A 27873-nucleotide genomic window follows, 5' to 3' on the forward strand; every position below is an offset into this window, starting at 1 on the left:
AATTATTTTGGTGTCATAAACAGATTATGGTCCTATTATTTTGATGTATTTTCAATAATTTAATTATTTGTGAAAAATGTTATACATGACTCTGACATGCCATCTGATAAATGATTTTTAATTTGAAGGTGTTTTTTAAGTAGCAATAAAAAGCTTAAGCGGAACAATAAATGTATTACACGAATTTGTAACCAGAATCAATGATAGGCTTAGTACTAGCATAGTAGCATTTTGTGTATTTAGATATTTAGGCTTTCAACCTACAATATTATTGTAGAAACAAGGGTACAGAAGTGGGAGACTACTTACTGAATGATGAAAAGTTAATTTTCACTTGTTAACCGGGCCCATTTGAGTGCGGTGTTAATATATAATGGTGCAAATGGGGCGAGACAACTTTGCTGGGGACTCCGACTTGTTTGTGACAACGTTACGCTACCCAGTAATTGTTGGTCGTATTTTAAGTAGCTTAATGAAGTACAAATTTGTATTGAACAATTTCATTGAGCCATTACTAACTTCACAGTAAAGTAGTTTTTGTATATATTGTATATTGTATCATTATTAAGTACACCAAATAAGTATTTCATAAATGATTTTAATCTTTAAGTGAGATATTGCGTATTTTTAACACACTACTGAGTCACTTGCGTGGTGAAAAAACTGACTAACTTTAAGCCTAGAGACTTTTATTCACAGGGTCCTTATCTCACACTAGAGACATTTATTTTGTAATCCAATTTTTCTATCTGAGAAATAATTTATAATTATAAAATTTGTATCCAAATTCATAAAATTGCATTTCACTAAACAAGATAAAAGGTAAGAAAAAAACATCAGTAGAGAAAACCCTTAACCTTTACAAGCATATTGTAGGGTCTGAATAGTACTAAACTTACCACGATCCATATATTGAAGGGTCACATCCTGTAAGACTGATCTTCTTCCTTAAGGGGAACCAGACCTTCTTTTCAATAAAGTTCCTGTCTAATAATGGCCACAAGTCTCAAGGCGAATTCCTGTGCTTTAAAACGAGATATGTATGGAGTGTCTTTCTGAAGAAACTAGTAAGCTTTGGTACACTATCTTGGACTAAGGGAATCGCTTATGCTTACAATTACTACAGGAGCTGCGTAAGTTGTTTTATTGAATTCTACAGTTTCCAAAAATGATTCAGATTTTACATTGAATAAATATTGCCAGCATATGCTTGTTATACATTCAAAAATAAAGACATTCACTTAAAATTAGGTTGATTACTGATAAGCTTTGGTATACTGTCTTAGACTAAAAGAATAAGACTTAAGCATACTATTACTATAGAATTTGCATGAGTTTTAGCTGCCACCCCATCCGATAAAAATAAATTTTAAAATCCGTATTATAAATAACATCACCTTCTAAGCTTTTATTTCCTCACCAAAGTGTACTTCTTTGTCCTTTTTGTCTCCTGTTTAATTGCTAGAAACGTAAAAAGTTGGTAAGCAATAAATATCTGACACAACATTTTCTTACAATAGGAATTTATTGTTTTGGTTATTGTTCATATCGGTAATATGTACAGTCAACAAGGTAACACGAAAATATCAAACCAAATTGGCGTCTATACAGTAAAAATGTCATGTAGGAAAAATATACATTTGTCGGGTACGACGTGACAGCAACATTGTGTTGTATTTACATGGTGTGAGTGAGCAAGGCGTTACCGCGACACTAGCGCCGCCACCGGTAACATCAACAAGCAGCTGGACCACGTGTTCAGCGACCCTGAAACAATCAATATGCACATAATGGACTGATATACTGGGAGCTGGTAGTTGGATCGAATTTAAGAGTTAAGGGAGAGATATAGTAGGAAGTAAGTCTGTTAAAAATATAAACATATGCTATTATAAAAATGTTTTAACTTTATAAGCTAAAAATTATAAAATTATTAGGAATTATGCTAGTATTTACAACATCTGCCGTTTTTGTATAATGTATATAGTGGAAATAACGCGTTCACATATTTCAAATATCTCTTTCCATCCAAAAGTGTTAACTGTCAATGTCGACAAAATCTTAATATAAAATAAATATAAGGCACGTTTTATATATCTTAATATAAATCAGAGTTCAATATAGTATTATTATAAATGTTTAACAAAGAAATAAAAAATACGTCCTTCCCTGCTCAATCAGACATGTTATAGTATTACTTAGATCGTGTTAACTACCATTGCGTCTAATAAATAATATATTGAATTTTAAAGGAATTAAAACAAAAAGTTACTACAACTTATAATATTTATTAATTTATATATATATATATATATATATATATATATATATATATATATATATATATATATATATATATATTATATGCAATAATAGTACTGGAATTATTAGTAAGTTTTCTATCAAAATTCAGCTGGATTAAAAATATTTGAAAATGATAACCACATTAAAGATTGGTTTAATTTGATGAGCAATTAACTGCATGAGTGCTGCAGTATTTTGTATCCTTTGTCAATAAATTAGAATATTAGCAGTACTTTTAATAAAATGAGTTATAGGCCTAATGTATATTATGCATAATTTAACTCAGTTCATTTGGTAATAAAAACTGCAACATCTGAAGCTACGCTGGGAAACCATATAAACTCATGTTTGAACATTTTTCAATCTCTGGAATCATAAACTACTGGGAACTAAACAATTTTATTCAGCGAAACATGTCCAAGGCAAGTGATGGGAACAGTTTTCAAAAGGCCTTTTTTGTTAAATGAATGTATTGTAGGGAAGTTATAGCATGACCGGTGGGATGCGCGTGAGGAGTGGAGGAGGTGAGCGCGTGGGGGCACAATCTAGAGTAGGGGAGTGAATACGGTGCTACTACCCCTACTGAGGGTTTTCGGCTCCCGGCTCATAGTGGTGGCGGGAGCCGAATATTGTAGTGTTTGCCAACATTTCTAGACCCTTATGTTCTTACCACGGTGGTCTTTTATGATGAGCAATTTAGTATAGGAGACCTTGAGAATATTTGAACATTTCTAGACTATTTTGTAGTTACGGCGACGGACTTTTATGATGGGGAATTCAATACAGGAAATCATGGAAATATAGGGACCGGATGTACGTGATCTTAACAATGACTATGTTCTGCCGAAATTGTGTTCATAGCTCACCCTTCTTAATGAGTTCGCAGTAGAGATACCTGGTGGTAAGAAAGGGTTCTCATAAATTAGGAAGGGGTAGGAATTTATATTATTCTTGATCTCCAACGACGACAACAGTTCAGAATTGTAATTGTTACGCTTTGTTAGCCATTAAAATTCAATTTATCATATACTAACCGTGTAAGCTTCAGGATTTACGATAGTAGATACAATTATACACTACAAAATTTTCAACTGACATAGCCTAGCTGCTAAATTAAAAATTAATATAAAACTGATTAAACTAATTTGTCAATATACACAGTAGAATAAGAAAAAACTCAGTTTTATCTACCAACTTGTATCAAGTTAATTTAATGATGTATACTTAAAATAACAATAACGCCAACGATCCACACGCAATAGTTAACATAACAAAAACCCCGTTGTCGATGAAAATTATTTATTGTTCTTCGAACTACACCCAAATCAAAATTGTTCAGATCACTTTTAGTATGTTTGCGTTTTCTTACTTTGTTGGGCGTACTAAAATAATTGCCAATTGGACTTATTTTTTTTTCTCCTTCAAAATTCGTCTCAGCGTACGTTCAGAAATTCCAGTTGCCTCTACGACACGCTGTTGAACTTTCTTCAAATTTATAAGTGTGTTGGTTTCTGCTTCCCGTTTCATAAAATGGTAAACATTTGCAATCACTTCTCTTGTTTGGCCGTGTATAACCTTTCTACCTCCAATTTTACTTTTTACATTACGATCCATCACAAACTCTTTACTTAAAACGTAATGAGCACAACGCAATTAATTCACTAATTGTATTACAACTCGTGAATTGGCACAAGCGAATGTTTTTTGGGCGGCACGTATAGAAGACTGGTGACCGAAGTTCACAAGGCTAAATACGGCAACAGACTGAGCCGCTCCACCCCCCACCACTTTAGTTCCGTCTTTGCCTACGGCGCATCTCGAAGTCACCGGTCATGCTATAACTTCTCTACAATATTAATAAATAAAAATGTTTACATATAGGGCTAAAGTATACACCATTTCTGTAGTGGGATGTAGTGAAGCTAAGGAAGAAATGTTAAAAATTATAAAAGAGACGAAAATTATATATATATATATATATATATAGTCTTATTCAAAATCTTTTTTAAATAAAAACGTTATAGATTCTTTGATCAAAGTTAGTGTTTTTTAAAATAGAAGGATTGTAAAGGAAATAAATTTTGTAACTTCACAGGTTCCGAAGAAGTCACCTCTAAGTCAATCACAAAGTCAACTGCCCTGCCAGATTTATTAGTAAAAATCATTGGATATTCATTTACAATTTTTAACAATTCTTCCTTGGCTTTACTTAATCCCACTACATATATGGTGTATACTTTTTTCCTCTATGTAAATATTTTTATTTACTTAAATTAATTTGTTTAACAAAAAAGGCCTTTAAAAAACTTTTCCTATCACTTACTTAGGACACGTGACACCTGAACCATATCGTTTAGTTCCCAGATTTGTTCAAATATGAGTTTATATATTTACCCTGCGTTGCTTCAGATATTGCAATATTTATTACCTATTGGAACTCAGTTAAATTCTTGTCCTACTTAGTTTGATCATTTGCAAATAAAACTATAACATTATTTTTAAAGTTTGATGCTATCTTCCACTACTTATAGGCACAAACGGGGTGGTAAACTGGTGTTTTAAGGTTGTCAAACAGAAAATTTTTACGTTCCACACTACGAAAATACTGCGGATTGTTACTTACAAATGTTTGACAATATCAAATGCTCTTAAATAAAATCTTGTTTTTGCTGTTATCAACAATAGAAGAAAAAGTTCTTACTACAGCAATATTATTATTAATACATTTCTGATTCCTTTGCATGACCTTTACAAGGGCCTAAACAAGTCAACATAAAGTTTGTCCATAAGCCTGTATGGCAATCCAGGTACTAGCTTACCTAATATGCGCATCCTGTTTTTTGCTAATGCACACGCTTCACAATTTTCTACTCTCATTTTTATTTCTGTCGCCGGACTAGGATGATAAAATAATTCAACTCAGTTAGCTTGTAAATAATTATTTAAGGACCATAGAACGTATTATACATTTTTGCTTGTATTCTTTGATTTTTGGGAAATATTTACTATATCGAGAATTTTTATACATCTTGCAAAATAACAACGTAAAACAGACAATCAGAATCAGATAAATCAGAACATTATAGTGGCGCCTTGTAATGTAATCTTAATTATAAAGCATTTATAATTATTGTATTAAACCTTTTTAATGTTCAATGAAATATTAAGTACTCTAGTAAGGTATATAAAATTTGTATGTAGTTTTTTGTGTGCATAAATTATATTTTCATATCCATTATAATTGGAAAACCATTGGGAACTATATTTTTACTTCTAAAACGTGCGGATATACATTAAATGCACTTTATATCAAGACGTTTTCATTGTTTTTAAAATTTTAATTATTGAAATTATTCTTTAGCTAAATCCTAATTCAAATATGTCGTAATTAATTTAAATTATGGTAGAAGATAAAAACGGTTTATTTTAATAAGCAAATTTTGAAATTTATGCCCATATTTTATTATAACACTTGTAAGACACACTAATATTTGCTGACCTAATGAGGAATCTCGACTGCCGAGGACGGATGCCAGCCTCGGCCTCTCCTCGGACAGTACGACCTTGGTCTCGGTGGCGTAGGCTTGGTAGACATCAGCGATACAGCGCACTTCCAGCTTTCCACCACTCCCCGGCACCACGTTCACATCTACCTCGAACTCCAGGTCTGCGATTGTCATTGATTTTGAGTCTTCGTCAAATCCATTCCTCCAGATTATGTGTCGTATACTTTTGGGAAGCGCCTGGAAAAATGTACTGTTATTACAAATCTAGTTAGTATATTCTATTCAATTCTTTAACATGTACATTTTTCAGTACAATTCAATCTTCAGTAGTATCAGCAGTTCACATGAATAAATAATAAGGACGTAGTATGTCTTATTTATACCTCAGCAAAGTTTAATATATTATAGCGTATTATAAAAAAGACAATTACATGATTAATAATTTTTAGGGATACAGTTTAACTTTGATTTCCATATGATTAGATTTAGACAGATGTGGGGTGTTTTTGAATTGTGCTCTAAACTTTATTTAGTTACTTTGATGATAGTATAAAAACATTCAGTTAATTATTATTGTTCCTAAAATGTTTTTCTATTATTGTCACTAAATGAAGTACTACTAGGGAACTGGAATAAACTCTGAATCCAAAATAAATTGGTATCATCAGTTTTTAAAAGAAAAAAAAAAAATAATACAGCAAAATACTAAACTCAATTGTTCTGAGGAAGAACAATAATTCACCCAATGGGTTCACTTATACCTCTACAGTATTGCTAATTGCAGGATAATGTGGGGTAAGACAATAACATTCGACTAAAGTTTAGTATATAAACTTGTGCATGAGACAGAAGAAGTCTCTTTCAAACGGACTGTAATGTACGGTGAATGCATTTCTTTCCTTGCTATTATATCTCTGCGATTCCTTATTTCGATTGATTATAACTCGATTACGCTTTAAATGTCTTGTCCTACTCTCCAATGTTTGAGTAAGATTTGGGCTATATCATTTACGTCGTCACCACCACACTCAAACTTCTCTTTCGTTATAGTTGTTTGCATTGGCCCTACCTCCAATAAATACATCGATCCTTAATACTTCCTAAATTGCTAATGTCATTCTACGATTACAACGTAAAGGAAAGACTATTCTACCTAATGCGTTTCCGTTTCATTTTCCACGTTGTCTCACACACAATGAAACTACTTTGCCGTTATATTTGGCGTTGCTTTGTTCCCACTTCATAACAAATGATTACTCTTTAGGCATTTTACAGATCTCACGTCTTTTATTCACACCAATGTAGAGCAGATTGCTAGATCCGTCATAACATATTTGATTTAAACAATCTTTCATGTGATTAAATAATAATTTAATAAAGTGTAACTGTTATTAAAATATATGAACTTCCATGTTTGTTTTAATAATAAATAAATTGGTACTAGACGTAGGTAACGAATATAAATTTATTACAGTTAATTGCAATAGGAATCATTAATATTGAAATAATTTAAATGTTAGCACTGAACCCTCTGTATTTTTATTTAGAATAAAGTATAAATAAAGTGAATATGTGAATATGGGTAACGTATGATTTAAATTGTCATTACAGTTTCCAGATATGGTTCCACAGGTACACTGTTCCGAACTAACCTGTTATCCACACCATGATGTCTCTATCGTTCCTAAGTTTAGTGTAAAGTTCCAAATGTTGCATGTAAGCCCTCTTTGGTGTGTTCAGTAGTGTTTCCTAGCGAAAATTATATTAAAATCCATTAATGAAAGCTTAAAATAAGGTAAAATTAAGTATTATATATAATTAACAGCCCCAAGAATATTTTATTCCTTGAATGATTTTTCCTTACAGTTAAACCTTCACAGGTACAGAAAAAGCTGATAGCCGGGTGGCCAACACTCTTGCATATCCAGAAGCGGTACATCACTAATCACAAATTTCGGGAAATTTGTTTAAAACCGATACACGATAGGTATAGTTTATCGAGAAAATGAGTGAAAGTTACCTTTTTCATGGTGATAGGACTAAGATAATAAGCCTATCTAGCTATATCCACTCTATCTCGACACAAGCCAGCCTCTACCTCTTAACCTTACTCATTATTAATATCCTATCTGGAAATAACCGCAGCGGTATTGTTAAAATTAAATATAAACATATTTTTAAGAAGCAACTCTAAAATGTTTTGTAAACTGATTATTATATGGATGAATAAATAACTAAAAAGTAAATACTCGAAATGCTGTTATTACAAAGCAGATGAAAACTATATATTGTGTTAAAATAAAAGATAATGAAAATAAAAATAAAGGATGATAAATAATTCCAAGTCATTATTAAATTTCCTCGCTCATTGAACATTGAACTATACTGTTGGAATGAACATTACTGAATGTAACTTGAAATGATTAGTAGTAAAATCTAAGTGTACCTTGTGGCCGTTGACTACCCAGGTAATGTTGGCGGGAGGACTGCTAGGGGGGGCTGTACAGTTACCCTTGAGAGTGTCTCCCACCGAGTATCTCAACTTCTCTAGCAATATGCGTGGTTCTCCCTCCAGGTTATCTGAAAATTGTTGAGAAAAAAATTAACATGGATATTCTACACGTTTTTACTTTTATCTTTGTTGATATAACAACCGGTGAAAAGAATAGTTTATTTCTTATATTTTTTTGCTTGAACTATTGTGACTTACCTCTTTATTTTTAATTAATACGATTAAAATAGTACATTCCTAGAAAGATTTATTAGATACTTGTCTGGTAAACAAGCTTGACTTAAAGAATAAAGGGTATTAGAGACACTAACTATTATGATCCCTAATGAACTGCAGCAAACAATATGTAGTTTATGCTTCCACATTTAGACCATTAAAAATGTACTAAAGTGAATGCATTTAAGTGTCCTGCAGATTATAATATACCGTTTCTGCTGAAACTATAGTGAAACTTTAGTAATAGTTGTCCAGGATTCTAGACAACAATCCAATATACCTGTGTAAAATTTGTTTGATAATATTTGACGTTGATTTTGAACAGTGTTATAGTAGTCACTAATTGGTTGTTTTAACCTTTTATTGTGTCCATGGAACATTATTAACACAGAGGACATTAAATTTATCCCGTTATTTTTGTACGTTAGAGTACAATTGGACCAACGTCTTAATGGTTTTGCTCACAACTTAACAGTTTCATGACCTCCAGGCTAATTATTATTTTCCTTTACTAAAGACCTGTTATGATGTTCAGATGATGTTATCGTTCATAAGAAAACATGTTGTTAACAATATTCTCTCCCCGGATGGGCTTGAAGGTTAAAGTTGACCTATGAATTATACGAGAAAGGTTTAAGTAGCATTCTTGCTAAATGATTACTGTCTTGTTATGCAATAATCATAGAAATACGGTACTATTTTACTTGCAGCAATACAGTACGTAATATTGTATTCATCTCTAACCAATGTAATCGAATATTTACCTTTGCTATTATATAAAATGTTATATTAACCAATTTGAATAATGAGAATCAAAACATTATGTTTAGCGAGAGCCATGAAATTAGTGATAATGAGATAAATAAAATAAATCAACTAGACTTTGTCATTAGTTTAATTCATGTTATGCACTGATTACAATTGAGAGTAATTAATTTAATTGACTCTCTTAATTAATTGTTTATTCATTAATATATATTTCCATACCACATAATTTAGGTTTATTATTATGATAATTTTTTATACAACCATATGCAACCAGACGAAATGTGTGTGTGTATTCGAAGTACATTTATTTTGTGACAAAAGCATACTATTTTCTATTCCCGATTGTGAGTGGTTAATGTCATGACTTAAAGTTAAAGTACGTAAATCAATTATGTCACTGTCAATTTCAAACTCTCAAACGATTCGTTGGCGTTTTCGATTCTATAATAACATTAGAATAACCTATGAAACCATGATATGACGTTTCATTTAAAATACAAACTGTGGATAGGGCAGTTTTAATCAATATGTGGAGACTCAATTAGATATTGTTGGTAAATTAACAATCTTTTAGTTGCATTATACTACTTTGTTGTCATTTACACCTTCTTGTAAACAGGCCCAACACACATACTCGTATATGACAATATAGCTCAATGTGAATGTTTTGTATTGAATATTATCATGCATAAGTATGCATTAGTAGGTATACCACATATTGCAATATTGAGAGCAGAAAACGTACGTTTCCAGAAAAAGTGTGAAGTTTATCATGTAACGGAATTTTCACTACTTGTCTATTTTTCATTATCACCTGTTTTCGTTTCTAAACGTTGTATAGTGGATTTTTAATACATTGAGAATCGAAATATATCTTTATATTTAAATGTCCGCTGTAGTGAATCGACCTTGAGGTTTCACATTATAACGGCAAATATAACCGATTTGCGTTTATAACAACAAACGCTTCTATGTTAATTTTTCCTCAAAGCATGAGATATGTCTTTGTTTTTTTTTAGTAGTGTTTGCTTTACAAGATATGTCTACCTATTTTGACTGAAGTTTTGTATTAAACAATCCATTTCTGTTTTACTGCTCAGATAAATATGATGTGTCTGGAATTTGATCAGGATCTGCTTTTCTGAAATATGTGTGGTACGCGTTTATTTATAACGCTAATTGTAAAAGTAATTCTATTTTTACGTATTAGTCTGTAGATTTTGACACGGTACCACTGTCACAATATAGTATCTAAATTTAGATACGTAGATAATAAATGAAAATTGACTTTTGACGTAAATTAAGAATGTATGTTTATTTGTTGTGTTCAGTTTTTACATATAAAATATGTACCAGTATTATTTTTGTATTTAAAATTTGTTTAGCAATATTTTAAATACGTTAAATGTAAATAACTTTAAAAACTAATATAGCACGTCACACGCATTCACGTATGAACCATTCCCCGTTTCAAATCGTATACTTCAAATCGGTTTACTTGTACGTTTGGTATACAATCCACTATATCTTGGGAGTATTTGGGAGTATTTCCTGAAGAGATGAAATTTCCTCTGTTGATGTCCTATTGTAAGATGTGATTTCCCAAAAATTATCGATTTTCTCCATTGTAACTTCCACAACCCCCTTTTAAAATTTCTTTTACGAAGTCTGCATTGCTACGATGATAATAGAATAAATGTTTAAAACTTCCAACATAATAGTTCCAACATAATTTGTATGTTGTACTCTTATTAAGGATTTTTATCCTCGGTATTTTATAATTTGTGTATATACCATACAATAGTGTGAACATAGTAATTAAAGGATAACTGTATATTTATTACGTATAACAAAATCTCTGTGCTAGTTTAAAAATGGCATAATTCTTTGTTAAGAAAACAACGAACACAACTTTAATTTTAACAATTAATTAATTTTTTACAGATTATGGTAAATTTATTTCCCAGAAGTCCTTAAAGGGGATTAATTAACCAGATAATGGACCCTATAGGATGCAGAAGAGTAAATGATAGGTAAGACTAATTAAGTAAGAGATTCTGAAACAGATCATAGCGGCGCCAAGCTAATTAGACTGCAGTCTAATTGGCACTGTGCAAACAAGTAAGGAAGGTTTATTGGTATATTATTCTAACAATTCTATTCTTTTAGTTAATACTTTTCACAGTCAATCGTATGATTCCATGTGTTTATAAAATTTATTTTAACATAAACTAAATGCATTTATTTTAACAAGTCTTAAGGAATCCGTCGCAGGTAATCAATAGGGTCAAATCATTTATAAACCAGTACCTACCTTGGTTTTTTAAAGTTAATTTTGAGGAGACATAATGTTTGCCTGAGCGTTACCGAAGCCTATCACTCTGAGCAACTGTCTAGCTGTCTGTCTGCATGGGAAAAAACCGAACTTGAGATTTGAACATTTTTATGAAGCTACATTTTTATTTAAGCAACATAAAGTTCAATGAGAGTGCATACCACTCCATATGATTTGGCTGAGTGTTAGCTGAACATTTTTAATTGGTCTTATAAATCGTTCATGGCAACTTTAACATAGTTGTCTACTAAATGCTTTAAATAAACTGAGTATGAACATCGAATAAATATAATAACTATGCATATAACTTCTGTGAAGCCTTTTACATGTTCATATTCCTTGTTTAAGAGAAACACAAATGGAACTAACCCACTACAAAAACATAAAAGTGGTTGGTACGCTAATCTTATTTTATTTACAGTGTTTATTCTCAACATAGCAAGACTTTACACATTATATATATATATATATATATATATATATATATATGTGTGTGTGTGTGTGTGTGTGTGTGTGTGTGTGTGTGTGTGTGTGTGTGTGTGTGTGTGTGTGTGTGTGTGTGTGTGTGTGTGTGTGTGTGTTTATTATTCACACAGGTTTCACAAAAGTTTTATACACCAACTATGTTATAATGATTTAAGCACTAGACACTAAGTTATTCACTATTGACAAATGAAATTGTCCCTTATTCTTAACGTGACGAGAGGGATACAGTATTTCAAACTGATAGGTGAGCTATTGATTCTTGTAAGTACATAAAAGCGAAGTGCTTAAAATATTTTTAGTTAAGATATGTTTTTGAAATATTTTTACGCTACATATTTAAACTTAAAGGCTATTTGGTCCGTAAAAATACGTGTAAAAACTCACAAAAGAATTATAAATAATATTAAAATGTTAAAAAGCATATGTATACAAAAAGAATCCCACGTGATGTTATTAAATGAAACCTAATTGTAAATTACATTACGGTAAATTTGTTTTCATACTGTTCTAATTATCAAATTAAATTAATTATCTACCAACGAAATAAAACAGCATACTCATCATTAAATAGAATTACCGAAAATACTTTCCCGATGGCATTTGTTCAGCTAATTTACTAACACAAACTACTTTGCATTACGGAATTGTAATGCAATGCATTTAATTATACAAGTGGAATGTATTTAATTAAACTAAATGAGGACAAATTCACCATCTGTGTAACTTGATTGTGCATGCAGTGATTTACACGTTTAATTGTCAACAAATATTTTGTTATTAATAAACATTTCAGAACTTTAATTAAAAATTTTTGTTTCAGCAGTTTATAAAATATTATTTGACATTTTATAAATATTTATTAATCTAAAAATATTAAATATTTACTAATGTGTATATTCCAGTCGTAAAAAATTACAATTTTCATATATTTTAATATTACTTTCATGGTTTATCTACATTTCATAATTGGGTGAGCGTTAGTGAAACTTGTCACTCGAGGCGTTGGAAAGTTTCAATTTCTACCTGTAAATCTGTCTGTCAGTCCTCACGATATTTCGAAAACGAAAACAAACTGTAGACTAATTTTAGATAGTGCTTTTATAGACTCAATACGGGTTTGATTATGGTGTATGTCATTTCGTTGGATTAGGGTAAAAGTTAGCGTATACATTTACATTGATGTTATGGATAACTATGATAGCAACGATAAATTTGGATAATAAATAAATTTTTGTACACATGTGTTCAAATATAATATATTTTATCGTGTGACATTTTTATTCACAGCGTAAATAATATATAAGTGGAAACTTATGTAAAAGGCTTGAGTCAAAAATTGCTTTCAGCACAATTTTTCGTTATAGTGCCCTTATTTATCACAGTAAAATGGAATATTTAATTATCGTTATTATTTATTATTTGAACTTGGTTATTGAACAAAGTTTCGTCTGCAGACATAAAATTGTGCATAAGATAATATTTCTAGTAGATAAGAATAAGTTCAATGATGGGGAATGTATGTTCGTGGGAGTCAGAAATCAGTAGGTAGACACAACTCTGCTATTATCTGTTATTGAAACGTTGAGTTTTTTTCTGTAGGATTGTCTTTAATCTATCTGTAGACCATAACTCTGACTTTTTTCATCTAATTTATACACGTGGGCCGGATTAAATTCATGTTCTCGCAAAGTACTTGTACGTCTAGCAGTCATTACCTACTATACATGTCATAGAGTTGGAAATTTATATTGTACTTTATTAAATAACATAAATCATATATGTAATTAATATGTGATAAAAAGAGCTTCGAGAAATTTTTAGAGAGAGCCTACCAATTTCCTTTCGTCCCACATCAAACTATAAAAAATAAAGCATATTTAAAGTCTCACGATGTTGAAAATGTTGAAATGTAATCATAGACTTCAATTGAGCCCACTTAATCCAAAGCTGCGCTGCTCCACTGCTGTGATCTAATATCAGGATCAGTATCAACTTCTACATATCATAGAACAGTTAATAATATGAAGGATTCAAATCTAGATAGCAGACTGATATTGAATAAGTAACCTAATATCCATCAGTGTTATCCCCACAAATTCGGAGAAAAGAGGGGGAACGTTGACATTATTGTACAAACCTTGCTGTAGGCCAGCTGTAAACGGTTTCAGAAATAAAAGCAGTTCTAATAAATTTATTTGTTTAATGAAAAGTTTTTGCCTGTTTTGATGCAATAATCCCCTTTCACTTACGATATTAGTTCAACATACTATGAATTCTTTCATAGGGACGATTCTAGCGATAACTGTTTTAAGTAAATTCACACTTCTACCATCCATAATCAGATCATATATTTGAACAATTATATATAATTATACATTAGTAATAACGAAGAAAGTACCGGGAGATTTTTAATTTAAAGTTTATACCGTTTTCTGTGCTATATTTATCATATTTTTACTTGTTAAAATATCAATTGATAATTAATTTATGAATGGATTTTATACCGATTTTTATCGTTAAGAAAATAGGTACCCATAAGAGCTGTCTCTTTAGAGCTCAACCACATTAATATATTGATATGAAGCATCATCAAGGTCGATATTGGCTATATAAAAATAAATTTCATGCAAGTCTATAGGTCAGTTTGTCTTAGAAGTATTGGGCAGACAGGCAAGTCCCTCAAGTAAGCTTCTCTAAAGGTCAGACAACTATATTTAATATAACCTTAACTGTGGTATACTCACGTATGACGTGCATGTTCGTAGATACGACTCTAGTGTGGAAGTTGGGAGCGTCAGCTGACACCTCGCAGCGGTACCTGCCTGAAAGAGCCTTCTGAACATCCCTTAGTACCACTTTCGTAGGGCCTGACGCACTTATCTGGACATATTCATCGATTGTTACAAATCACTTCATGTGTACTTCAAACTTTATTAGACATAGTCATTTCCTATATTAATGCCTCTATAAGGCAGTTATTTTTAATAATAACATCATTTATATTTGTGAAATAACTAAGTAATTTATTACACATTCCAGTGGTAATTTATTTATAGAACAATTAATGGAAATAATACACATTATTTCTTCAAAACGTTTATAGTAAAGAATATATTCCAGAATTTTAAGTAAACAGCAATAATTCTGAGGTAACTTATAGCGATTTTGGAAGTGTCAATCTTAATATTCAATCCTGTTTTATTACTCCAGGAACGGCTTTCTGTATTTTTTTTTATTGGTGAAAGCCATTAAATTTAGCAAAGATATGTTCCTTATCATCTGAATGGTACGTTATGGTCACCAAAAGGTTAAAGATAACACATTTTGTTAAGATATTGTTAGTTATTAAATTACAAAATTAAATCAAATAAAGAACAGAGTTCTTAAAGCTAACTGAGTAATTGCTGGAGCAAGTTATTTTTACCTAAAATCCGAAATGGGCAATTATAACGAAGGATCATTAAACCAGGAAAATAACGAGATCAGTAGGTGTACCAGCAGATCGTCTTTCTATAACAGAGTGAGTGTTCCGAACAAATTAAAAGACTATTTTTGTGGTTTTATTGTATCCAAAGATTTACTTATATGTTTATTATTTTTGAATTCCCTTAATCTTTTCTTTTAAATAAACGTGCCACTAGTAGTGCATCTGCGACTTTCTCAAAGACATCTAACATATTAAACTATTATTGATCAATGACAAACATAATTAGTTAAATTTCTTATCAGCTTAATAAATCGAGACATAAATTATTGTTTACGAAATTCGCCTCGGCTCTGACTGTGGTTACCTTTAGAACTGTTAATTTGTAATAGGGCTGTTCAAATCTATTTGAAATCATCTCACTGTGGCATCCTGTCATTAATGAATCTTTTTGTTATTAACGAAATGTTAGTGACCTCACAGAAGACGATATATAAATGATACTGTTCCAAGGATAAATAAGTCCATAACAAAGGATATTATTATACTTATGAATATCAAACCTGACTAAAAGCCTGGCGGATAAATCGGATAAGATGATTGCTCTTTAAATTTCCCATCGTAGTATTTTATAAAAACTGAAACATTATGTTGCCACAATAACTGTCTGTTGTTTTCCATTTAATACTTTTTTAATGTATCAGTTTATCATCTTTAACATTAGTTTTAAAGGTAAACTTCAATTTATCTTAAATTTTCTTTGTTCTATTTTAAACAAATGTTTTGTTGATTTTATTAACTGATGATGCCCTAACCGGTGAAAGCGTTTTTTGAATAAAAAGTTTATGGAAGTATATACAATGTGTCCACTATTATTACCTGTATGTGTTCTTATGGTATACAATTCAATTCTGTATACACAATTAAGCGTTTACTAAAATTAAATAAAAATTAATGATATCGTTATAAACATGGAAATTACGCGATAATGGAGTAAGAAGAACAATTATTTCACTGTATTTGATTAATTAGCTGTTAGTGCCCACTTACATGTTACGTGAAAACTTGTACTTAATATTTACTGAAATCACCAGAGATTCATTAATATTCAAAAATGGTTACCGGGAAGGTCTTATTATACGTGTAAGTAGTACATTGCTTGGTAAACCCAGGCAGGTTTTTGAGTTGTTTAAATCATTTAAGTTCTATGATCATTCATTAATATGTTATTAACGGTGACTAAATAGTACTAGAATAATGAGTGCAACATCTTATTACTCCTAAACAATCCAATTCAATTAAACTTTCGTTATATCTAAGTAACTGTATTGTCATACTTGTCATGTCACAAATCTAGAAAAAAGGTAAATAGTCTTGTTACTCAGGAACTTTAATTTAGATTACGATGTGAAAACCATAACTTTATTTTATTTTCGTAGCGCAATTTTAATAACTGAACAATATTTTTAGATGTTTTGTTTAAAATATTACTCTATCTGATAATATCTGGAGTGGTACAGTGCCATAAGGTGGGTAGTTTCAATATGCAACTGCAAGATAACATAATTACACAGAAGATTACTGTTCGTTTTAAACTATCTAAAGAAAAAAAAATGATTTTACTAGATTTCATGATCAGTGGAGTAATCGAGCCGTCCCCTATTATAATATTAACATAATAAGATGTAATTGTCATGAAACAAAAATATGATATCAATTCCAAAAGTTAATTTTCCATTGTTTTTAAACTTCCAAACCATGAAGTGGTTTAATAAATTTTAATATAATACTTTCTAGCCGATGTGTAAAATATTAATTTGGTTTTTGTTCATAATTTAGTAATAATATAAATAATACAAATATAATTCAGAATATGTTAGGTTCTTATATTTTGTAAGTTCTTAGTTTCATTTTGTACGTAAATTTTGGCTTTGATAACACGAATATTATTATTTTTGTGCTGTGTGTGTGTGTGTGTGTGTGTGTGTGTGTGTGTGTGTGTGTGTGTGTGTGTGTGTGTGTGTGTGTGTGTGTGTGTGTGTGTGTGTGTGTGTGTGTGTGTGTGTGTGTGTGTGTGTGTGTGTGTGTGTGTGTGTGTGTGTGTGTGTGTGGTCTGACTACATAGTTATTGCCTCGGATATCGCTGGCCGCTCTCTGCCTGCACTGTCTCGGTTCTGCTCGACGCCACTCGGATGTCTGACTGTCCCGCCCGGACCAGAGCGTTTCTCAGCCTCCCTACTCACACTTCTATACCGCTTTCTATCTCCCCACAGTAATTTTCGTAAGGCAGCGCACGTTATTACACATTCTCTGTATTGCCATACTGATTAATTTTGTTTAATAGTCGATTCCTTTCTTATCGACACGTCTAGTGGGAAGTATCCCCTATGTTTCTGTACATAAGTGTCGATGAAGTTCATATTCTTTTAATATGCTTTTATATAATATGTGTTTTATAATGCCCCTAATATCCCTTTTTTCCTTACTCACACTTATCTGTCCTGTGGCTCGTTACAGTCATGTCATTGTCATGGGCGACCTGAGCTCGGACTTGACTGGACCTCCTACTTATGCCCTAAAATTATTGACTGCTATACTGTAATATTGTAACCTACCTCTACTGCCACTTCAATCTACTCACCAAACCACTACAACCGACACTTAGCTGGATGTTATTGCTGTCTCTGACCTGGCCTATATTGTTCTCCATGGACAATTTTCTGTCCCTGGACTTTCAAAACATGATCTCATATTTACGCCTATATTCAGCAAACATCTAAATTTTATCCAAAACTCATCACTTATGGAAAATTCAGGGCCTTAAATTATGCTTTTTTTCGCTGATGCTGCTGGTCTGTGCCCTGACATGATGTTCCCAATGATGTGAATGAAATGGTAATCAAATTTAACTCTTTTTAAATAAATGTATTCGATATACATGCCCCAATCGTCACAAAACTAATCCATAAATCCCCTACCACAACACTGGACAAATAATAACATTGCAAATAATATACCATTACATATGTCTCAAGAATTATATTTAACAGGAGATCAGAAATGTTAAAATTGGGTTTAATCCTTGCAATTTGTCCTGGCAACAGTCCATGATGTCTCATGATGTCTTTGTGGAACGGAGTTGAGAATATAGGTATTGGGAAATCAGATGTCAACAGCCTTGTGTCCATTGATCTTAATATGATAAATGATAATTTTTAAACATTTCAGGAGATCAATCTGCAGGTAAAGATTACGCAGGTGAGCTTAGAGTTGCTCCTCGGGAAGCACTGTACTGCGAGACTGAGGCAGACGTACTGGATGCTTTTTCGAGGATGACCAGCAATGGCGCGTGGGCTGATAATATGGCTTTACGCTTCCTGTAAAATACGTTGCCAATCACACTGCCTAATAAAGTACGAATTCGAAATTCCTTATTGAATTCTTCTCTTTCCATATGTTTAGAAAGTTGCTGTAGTTCGCTCATTTAATAAAACCTATAATCCTTAAACTGCTTCTGATCTACGCCTAATAAGTATTCTATAATGTATGTAAAAATACCGCGAATCATTATTTCACCAAATGTTTTCTTCTTTATTGAAACTCATGGATGATAACCGATTGACAATGGATAATAATACACAATTTTAATACGCTTTAACGTTTCCAATGCCTTTGACGGCGTACACCATTTCCTTCTCCTCATAAAAAAAGTTTTGTTTTCCGATGTTTGTATTACCTGGGTCGAGTCTCACCTCACTGAACGTTGGAAATGTTGGATGGAAGGTTATTAAATGATTGACTGAAAGAATTTACGATAGGAGTTCCAAAAAGCTCTTTTTTGACTCCTTCTATTCTCACTTTACAGAAACGATAACACATCAATCTAAAGTCGTTGAAATATTAATCTTTACGCTTATGATTAAAAAGATACGTTCACTGTTTAATTGACAAACGTTACATTTCTGTATCACTATTAAACTAGGATGAAGATGTGATTACCTTTTGTGATAAACAATATGGACTGAAATTGACTGAAAATAAGACACAAGCAATGGTAATAGGCAACTCGAGACTAATTAACTGTATTAACATTCTTACCACACTGAAACTAAAACTTAATAATCGTGAACTAAATTAAATAAATAAAGTTAAGAATCAAGGACTGACCAAGAATACAAGCTTAAATGGGCTGTAAATATTATGTAACAAAGTACATGCTGGCAGTTTAAAGAAGTTTGATTTGTATTCGCAAGTGCTGGTTATGACAAATCTTAATTACTGTGAAGGTGTGATCGGTGGTTTAACTACTAAGAAGTCGGACAGACTGCAACGTGCTCAGAATTATTGCAATATATATATACAGGGTGAGTTTTAAGTCTCTTCCCTCCCTATATTTTTTTTTTAAACCGTATAAGTTAGGAGGTTTTAAACTCCGTACATATTCGTTAGACCTAAACATCTTGTTTTTCATGAGTTCATTGACTCTCAACCTCCAATGGGGGACGGTCCACGAGGAGTAAGCCGAGATTCTTAAATGTAAGCATAGGTTGATATGCACATCAAATTAAAGGTCTTTGTAAGTAGAAATACAATGCCGCAAACCGGACCTCAAAAGGTTCATCTAATGAAAATTACAGGGTTTTAAAATGTACAAAATATTAATGTGCTATTATCTGCGTTTTATCGCGCAACTTTTTAAAAGTTTCATTTCAAAACAATTTTTCTATTGCTGTTTATTCTTCAAAAAGAAACTTTATTTTGTTTTGTTTAATGATTTTAAGGGATCACTGGAAGTCCGAGATCTAGGTGTTAACTAAAGGATTTAATAAGAAGTCGATCATGTGTTGTGTCGCCTTGTAAGTATTTTATTTAAAGAATTGTTGTCTTACAAAAGGTTTTAGACCCATTTATTTTTTATTTCAACAGCGATTCCGGTTCTAATATTTGTACGATTCCGATACTAGTAGGTTGTTACTTACCCATTTTTATTGTAGTAGATGCTCAAACTGATTGCCTGATTACTTCCTGACAGTAGTATAGTCTGTTAACAAATTCACTCCTTACACACGGGTTAGGATTACCTTCCTGCAGGCCTCAGTAATTCTGTTCCGAAGATCTTCCACACATGCGACTCGTGTACAATAAATCACAGACTTCAAGTGTCCCCACAAAAAAAATCCAGTGTGTTCAATTCAGGGGACCGTGCCGGCCATTCTATTGCCCCGCGTCGTCCTATCCACTTCTCACGAACATGTACATTAAGGTAACCACGAACATTAACATCGTAGTGTGGAGGAGCACCGTCCTGCTGGAACCTTACTTCTTCTCGATTAAAAACTCCCCACCATTAGTGCGAATTGTATTTTCTATTAATGGAATGAATATTATTTTGGAGCATATGTAAATAAACTTTCTCCATTTAAATTTCCGTCAATAAACAGTGGTCCAATCAACGTGGTTACCAAAGAGATCTGCCCAAACATTTACTTTCTGGGGATACTGGGTATGATGTTCTCTGTGAAAATGGGGATTAGAGTTATCCCAGTATCGGCAGTTGTGCCTATTCACTAAAACCATTTACGTAAAATGTACTCTCATCACTAAAGCATATATTATTTACGGTTGTTGGATTTGCTATAATTAGTCTATCCATAGTTTCACAGAACTGCAATCTTCTGTCCGGGTCATCTTCATTTAATGCGTGATGTAGCATAATTTTTGTAGGGATGAAATTTGTGCTTCTTCAGGGTAGTTAATGCTTTGCGTTGTGATACCCCGATATTGTCTGCTATTTTGTCTCGAAGAGGTTTGAGGATTTTCCACAACTGTACAAAGAAACCTCAAAAATCAACTTCTTCTGACAAAGGAGGACGGCCTGAAACGTTTTCCATCAGTAACGCTACCAGTCTCTCTAAATTTTGTTATTAACTGCCTTAAATTAGGTTCTGCTAACAGGTCTTTCTGGATGGTTTTCATTAAATCGTCTCATTGTTTCGTGGTAATTATTTCCCAGAAGCGGCAAAAATAAACACCATGTCAACTTTTTGTTGAAGAGTGCGAGACATGTTTCTAACTTTAACAGCACTAAAAACTAACAAGGTCAGTAGCACACTGCAACTAACAAGGTCAGATACTTAATGGCCCAAGTAACTGAAACCAAACATAACAAGTCTCTGGGAATACCCAGATAACAAACAACTTTCACTTTTACAACGACACAGGGACTATGTCAAAAGATTACATTTAAAAATTCAGACCACAAGATTCTGTACAAAATTATTATTAAACAAAATTACGAATTATCCTTTTTTAATTCAGATTGTAGCACACCGTTTCCAGCGTTAAAACGACACAATCACATGACCGACTTCTTATTAAATCCTTTAGTTTAACTCCTAGATCTCGGACTTCCAGTGATCCCTTAAAATCATTAAACACAAACAAAATAAAGTTTCTTTTGAACAATAAACAGCAATAGGAAAAATTGTTTTGAAATGAACTTTTAAAAAGTTGCGCGATAAAACGCAGATAAAAGCACATTACTATTTTGTACATTTTAACACCCTGTAATTTTTATTAGGATGAACCTTTTGAGGTCCGGTTTGCGGCATTGTATTCTACTTACAGATACCTTTAATTTGATGTGCATATCAACCTATGCTCACATTTAAGAATCTCGGCTTACTCCTCGTGGACCGTCCCCCATAGGAGGTGGAGAGTCAATGAACCCATGAAAAACAAGATATTTAGGTCTAACGAATATGTACGGAGTTTAAAACCTCCTAACTTATACGGTTTAAAAAAAAATAGGGGGGAAGGGACTTAAAAACTCCACCCTGTTTAAATATATATATATATATATATATATATATATATATATTAAATCTAAGTCGTTATGAGCACGATTTACAATGTTTTAGCAGTAATCTTAAAGAAATATCACTCCGTAATCTTAAATAACTATACCAATTTCATATGCTTCTACATGCAATATTATAAAAACTAAAACTAGTATTTATCTGTCTGATCACTTCAATGTTATCTGTAGTATTAGTGAACAACCCACAAGAATGTGAGCCACGTACAATCAAACCAAATTCATAGATCACACATTTTAATAGACCATTTACTGTTCAGGTTTTCCGCCTTTGAAACGCTTTCCCTTACGATAATATAAGTATTGAGAGGCGTGCATGCTTCGGGACAAATGTCAGGGATTTGCTACTGGGAGGAATGTGGGGGTGAAGGGTGGTGTTGCTTGCGGCGTGTGTGAGAAGGAAAGTATGTAAGAGGGCTTCAATATGTTTTTGTTCTTTATTTTCTCTTTTAAATTGTTACGTTTATTTCTTAATTTTTATTAATAATTACATTTTGAAATTCAAAAGTTAATTTGTGAGCAGTTTCGTTTACATGTTATTATAAATTATGGTACATTAACGGTATTCAATTAATGTTAATTTTCTGTATGTTTATAAAGTTGATTCGTAGAGAGAGTTTGACTTCGCCTCTTTATTAAAGTTATTTTTTATTTTATTATAACTATAGCATTTGATACCAATATTTCACTATATTTGAATATATATTTTATATTCGATAACTGCTATAAGTAAAAAAATACAATATATCAGTAATAAAATAACATTATTTACTAAAGAAGTCCTCCAAAAACTGATTTTTGTATAAGTTTCCATGTTTTGCTTCATTTTGTTTGTGCATATTAAATATTAGCATTGTATGTGTGGGTAATGAATACGTACATCTACATTGACTCCTGGGAGAGGAAACACTCGAGTGTGTGGCAGCTCCTTGGGAACATATCGGAAGAACTCCTGTCTACCCTTGTACCACTTGACCGTATAGAGCGGGTCGCCCTCTAGGTCGTACTTGCAGGTTAGGGTGGCCGAGGAGCCGGGTGGCACAGCGAGGGGCGCTCTGATCTCCACATCCCGCAGACCTCCAACCCCTGTAATGGAGAGTGCTTAATTATTATATTGCATTATATTAAATTTACCCTGACTTTAATTATTTCTTCTTATACATTTAATTATTCATTATGTCAGTATACTAGAATTTTAAAAGTTTTCATCGTTATAAATGTTACAGAAATTTACCAAAATAATAAAGGCAATTTATACGAAATGTACTGTGTTTTCAAATCATCCATCGTCGATAAAAACCTTAACTAAGGGATAACTATTATGTTATATATAAATCTTATTCATTTTATTCCATGTAAACGTTTTAAAATTTAGGTTTGATGTAAGTACATACATTAAACTAAATTTAAGAACGTACAAAATCTCCAATACTTATTTAACGTAGAATCCGTTTTGGATGAGAGTAAATTTTTAGTGTGAAGTTTACTAAAATTGTAAGTAATATTTAGAACTTTAGCAGTCTATAAGTTAGGAATATGCCACACCACGTTTCGCGTAAGAGGCGTTGTTGAGACCTTATGCAAACCGTCAGGGCTTTAACTCATTTTATTAGGCAAAAAGCGTTGTTATATAACATTTTAAATGTCATATGATTGTACTTGGGTTACTTCATCGAACGTTGTATGTATAGAAATGAAGCTTCATGAAAGTTTCAAGATTATCAGTTCATTCTCGTGATTATCGTGCGGACAGACACACAAATTGAGAGATAGGAATAAAAGTTATCCAACCCCATGAATGATAACATTGACTCTTCGAGGGGTATCCATATTATGCCATTAACGTAGGCTACATATACATTTGAATCATTTTTATATACGTTTTAAAATAATCTACTATTTCAGTTTAACAAGTTCACTAATCTTTGAAATGTAAATATTAGTTTTATAGTAGTTACATATCCCATTATATATTAATATCTCATGGATTTATATGTCCATCCGAATGCTTCATACATCACAAATCGCTGTGTATCTTCACAACTGCCATTTTACATGTAATATCCCAAGTTATAAAATGACATATTGTAGATACAATTTAATACAAATATGTTTTTAATCCCTTAAAATATCGGACTTTACAATAAAAAAATAAATTTAGTGATCACTATAATTATACTCTACTTATATAAGGAAGAGTTCCCATCAAAAGTGTATTACAATTTCCCGAGTGTATATGTGATGTAATGAAATATGATTATAGATAAAACCTATGAGGGATGTATTGTAGGTGTATAAAATTATGCATAGAAGAAATTAAATTTTTACCTCTAAAGCTATCCCTGAAATAGGAAATTGGGATTGAGTGATCACTTTAGTATCATTGAAATACAACAGGACATGTAAGAATATGTACTCGTATATTATTTCAACGTGTTAAAGTTGAATAACGAATAGCAATCTTTAGGAAAAATGGAACTCTTTACAGCAACGAGTCACGTTTTACTGCTGTTTCTATATAAGCTCCCATCAGAGGATTGTAGGACGAGGAGAACAACGGTAATGGCGCGATCAGCCATCTCAGATTGTAACGGCCCCAAGCACAATAAAAGCCATTTATAACGGATTCCCGGTGGAAATACTTGTGAATACAACTCCAACCTAGAACTCTCTTCTTCTTTAAGGAGCTGAAATCATTCTCCCACGCAATAGAGCAGTTATGTTAATAGAAGTCCTTAAAATAAGTTATAGCATCTGTTGAGAATGGAACACTTGTGATTTTCAAGACTCAAATATTGTACATGAAAAGTTAATTATATTTGTCTAGGATTATATTTTAATGTATTCGCACATACAGTATCAAATAATATATTATATCACATGAGGTAATAAGGTATGCCTTTAAAAATAATGTGTACCTAAATACCACTTATGCAATTATGATACTAAAATTTAATGTGCTTTTATACACATAGCACTAATAATCATCAACAAGAGGTTGGCATGGTTACTTTATATTTAATAATTAAATTAATAATTTATTATATTTGTATACAAAATCCTTAATTTGCATTGTATTCAAATACATTTATCGATTTTAAAGTCAATTTAATAGTTTAAATCCACGGTTACCAATATTGAGCCAGGTCTGAGACTAATATCGTAAAAGGATAGAGTGGGAAGAGCAACAGTATAGGAAATAACTGCCAGTCATTCATGTCAGTGATGCTATTAATAGCTTTGGACGTAACCCAGGACCCCTGACAGAACGCGTTCTAAATATGGAATAGATCATAACGAATTAATGTGAGAGAGAATCTTTACATTTCGACATAATATTTTCTAGATAGAACCTAATCAAATAATTTTTGTCGAATAACTATATTTTAGATATTTTTGATAATTGGTAAACAATAATCATCAATTTAAAACTACACGTCTTTAAGAAATTATAATGAACTGAGGCCTAATAAAATAAAATTATACTTTATCTGAGGTGATAAAAATTTTAATTCAATCAACTATTTCCTTTTATACATCCTTATATTAGTCAGTTACTTCAAGGTACTTGGAAGAGCGTAGACATTTGATTTATGCTATTAAGTGCATTGATATAATATGTCACACCTATTAGTTAACTCTGTATGTTACATGAAGAGTAAAACAGATACAACTTTTACAATTCCAAGTCAATTTAAATTGTACGGGCTGAGTTTGCGCGATATTTCAATAACTTTTGCTAATCAAAGTGTTTTCTCATATTTATAAATAAAATACTTAGTGGGAAGTAACTTAATTACAAGTGGCTATATCCAAATTATATTTCAACTAATTTAAGTCTGGTGCAAAAACACTATTCTGTCACACTACCATGCAGCTTTAGGATTTCATCGAGGTTTGTTTTACATTTTCCTTTCATTGTCTTAAAATGCGCTTTTCGTACCATCCTCATCGTTTTATTTAAATTATAGCTGTTATAATTGCTTGAATATAACTTATTTTTGTGAATCTTTGTCTTTAGCAAGCAAACTAATAAATGCAGTAACTGACTATGTAACTAACTCTCAGGGAAATTGTCAAAAGCCATCAATACAAATTAAACTTACTACATAATGCAATGATAACAAGACATAATTACAATGAATAAAACCTTTTGAAATATTTATGAATCTTAACCTCAAGTGGTATTAACCAAAGTAGACCATTAATCTATAAAAATATTGACATATATCACAAAATAAAAGTTCGATAACTGCCTACTATTAAGAATACATTAATAGTTTTTCATCTCAATAAAATATAAATTATAATATATAGCACAATACACACATGAGACGTCTAGTATCAGTTCAAAACCATGAGCGTAATATGAAATAAAACAACATTGAGTTTGAGGCCTTTAATTTAGTACCAATGCAATAAAATTTGTCGCATTTTGAAAAACACCGTGTTTGTTATGTTTAATTTGCAATCCTTTATTTCTTAGGACTTTTATAAATGCATAAAAGTAGATATACTCAAGTTCTTCTAGCTTTGAAGATGATGACAGATTATTATGGCACTAAAAGTGAACACTTCCTTAAAAGTGTTGGTCATATGACAGTATCCCCACAATCACTAACATAGACTAAAACATTGTTATGAATAAATCAAAACATTTGTTTCTTTTCTTATTTCATGAAAGGCAGACAAAGCTATATTACTTAGATAGTTGTTATGGCCCAAAGGTGACAATGCAATTATGCATTATTTTGACAATCCCTAACTGCTACGACGTAAATACTAAACAGTGATAATTGCAGGACTAAAAGCGCGAGCTGCAAAATCTGTTCATACAATTTTATAAAATTACTTTACTTCAGTACTTTAAACCGTTTTAAAGTTGGCTTAAAAAAGTAAAATATGCAATGTATTTGTTAAAACAGTCCCCGCAAAATATATTACACTACCAATTCAAAATTAAACCAATCTGACTCTGTGTTACACCAAACCTCTCTCACAGCTGGTCCAATATATAAATTCCTGTGCTCGATATCATTGTCCACGTGTTAGCGACTAAAATATTTAAATTGTAAAAAAGTATTACCACGGTTTTTTTTCCAAAAGGTATATATAGTGTCCTCGTTTTATTTAACACTTATTATAAACTAATATTTACCTATGGCTTAAAAGTTTACTATTAAATGTCAGAGACGTCATAGGCATATTCTTTTTAATAAGCATTACAGTACATATAACTGGAAGACACACCCAATCTCTTGACCTATTTTAGAATAATTTGATTTAAACTAAAAAAAGCTGTGTTTGTGTGTCTTGAATTCGGTGAGTGAAAGAGTTTTTATCAATCAAATAACTAAAATTTATGTGCAATATTCCATCATATTTAATTAAATATCTCCTCAAATTTATAATTTATAGGTATCTCTGATGTCAAAAACATGGAAA

General features: G+C 31.7%; 1 protein-coding gene across 1 annotated transcript in view; it reads right to left on the reverse strand.

The window, feature by feature from the left end:
* Nucleotides 1–1506: 1506 nt before the first annotated feature.
* The window catches only part of LOC124363861, a 59133-nt gene continuing 32766 nt past the window's right edge, over nucleotides 1507–27873 (reverse strand). The window contains exons 2-6 of the mRNA XM_046819124.1: nucleotides 23309–23514; nucleotides 14872–15007; nucleotides 8257–8390; nucleotides 5804–6047; nucleotides 1507–1767 (exon numbers count right to left, since the gene is read on the reverse strand). Of these exons, the coding sequence (XP_046675080.1) occupies nucleotides 1703–1767; nucleotides 5804–6047; nucleotides 8257–8390; nucleotides 14872–15007; nucleotides 23309–23514 (785 nt within the window). The 3' untranslated portion in view covers nucleotides 1507–1702. The remainder of the gene's footprint in view (nucleotides 1768–5803; nucleotides 6048–8256; nucleotides 8391–14871; nucleotides 15008–23308; nucleotides 23515–27873) is intronic.

This window comes from Homalodisca vitripennis, chromosome 5 (assembly GCF_021130785.1).
Source record: "Homalodisca vitripennis isolate AUS2020 chromosome 5, UT_GWSS_2.1, whole genome shotgun sequence".
Classification (NCBI taxonomy): Eukaryota; Metazoa; Arthropoda; class Insecta; order Hemiptera; family Cicadellidae; genus Homalodisca; species Homalodisca vitripennis.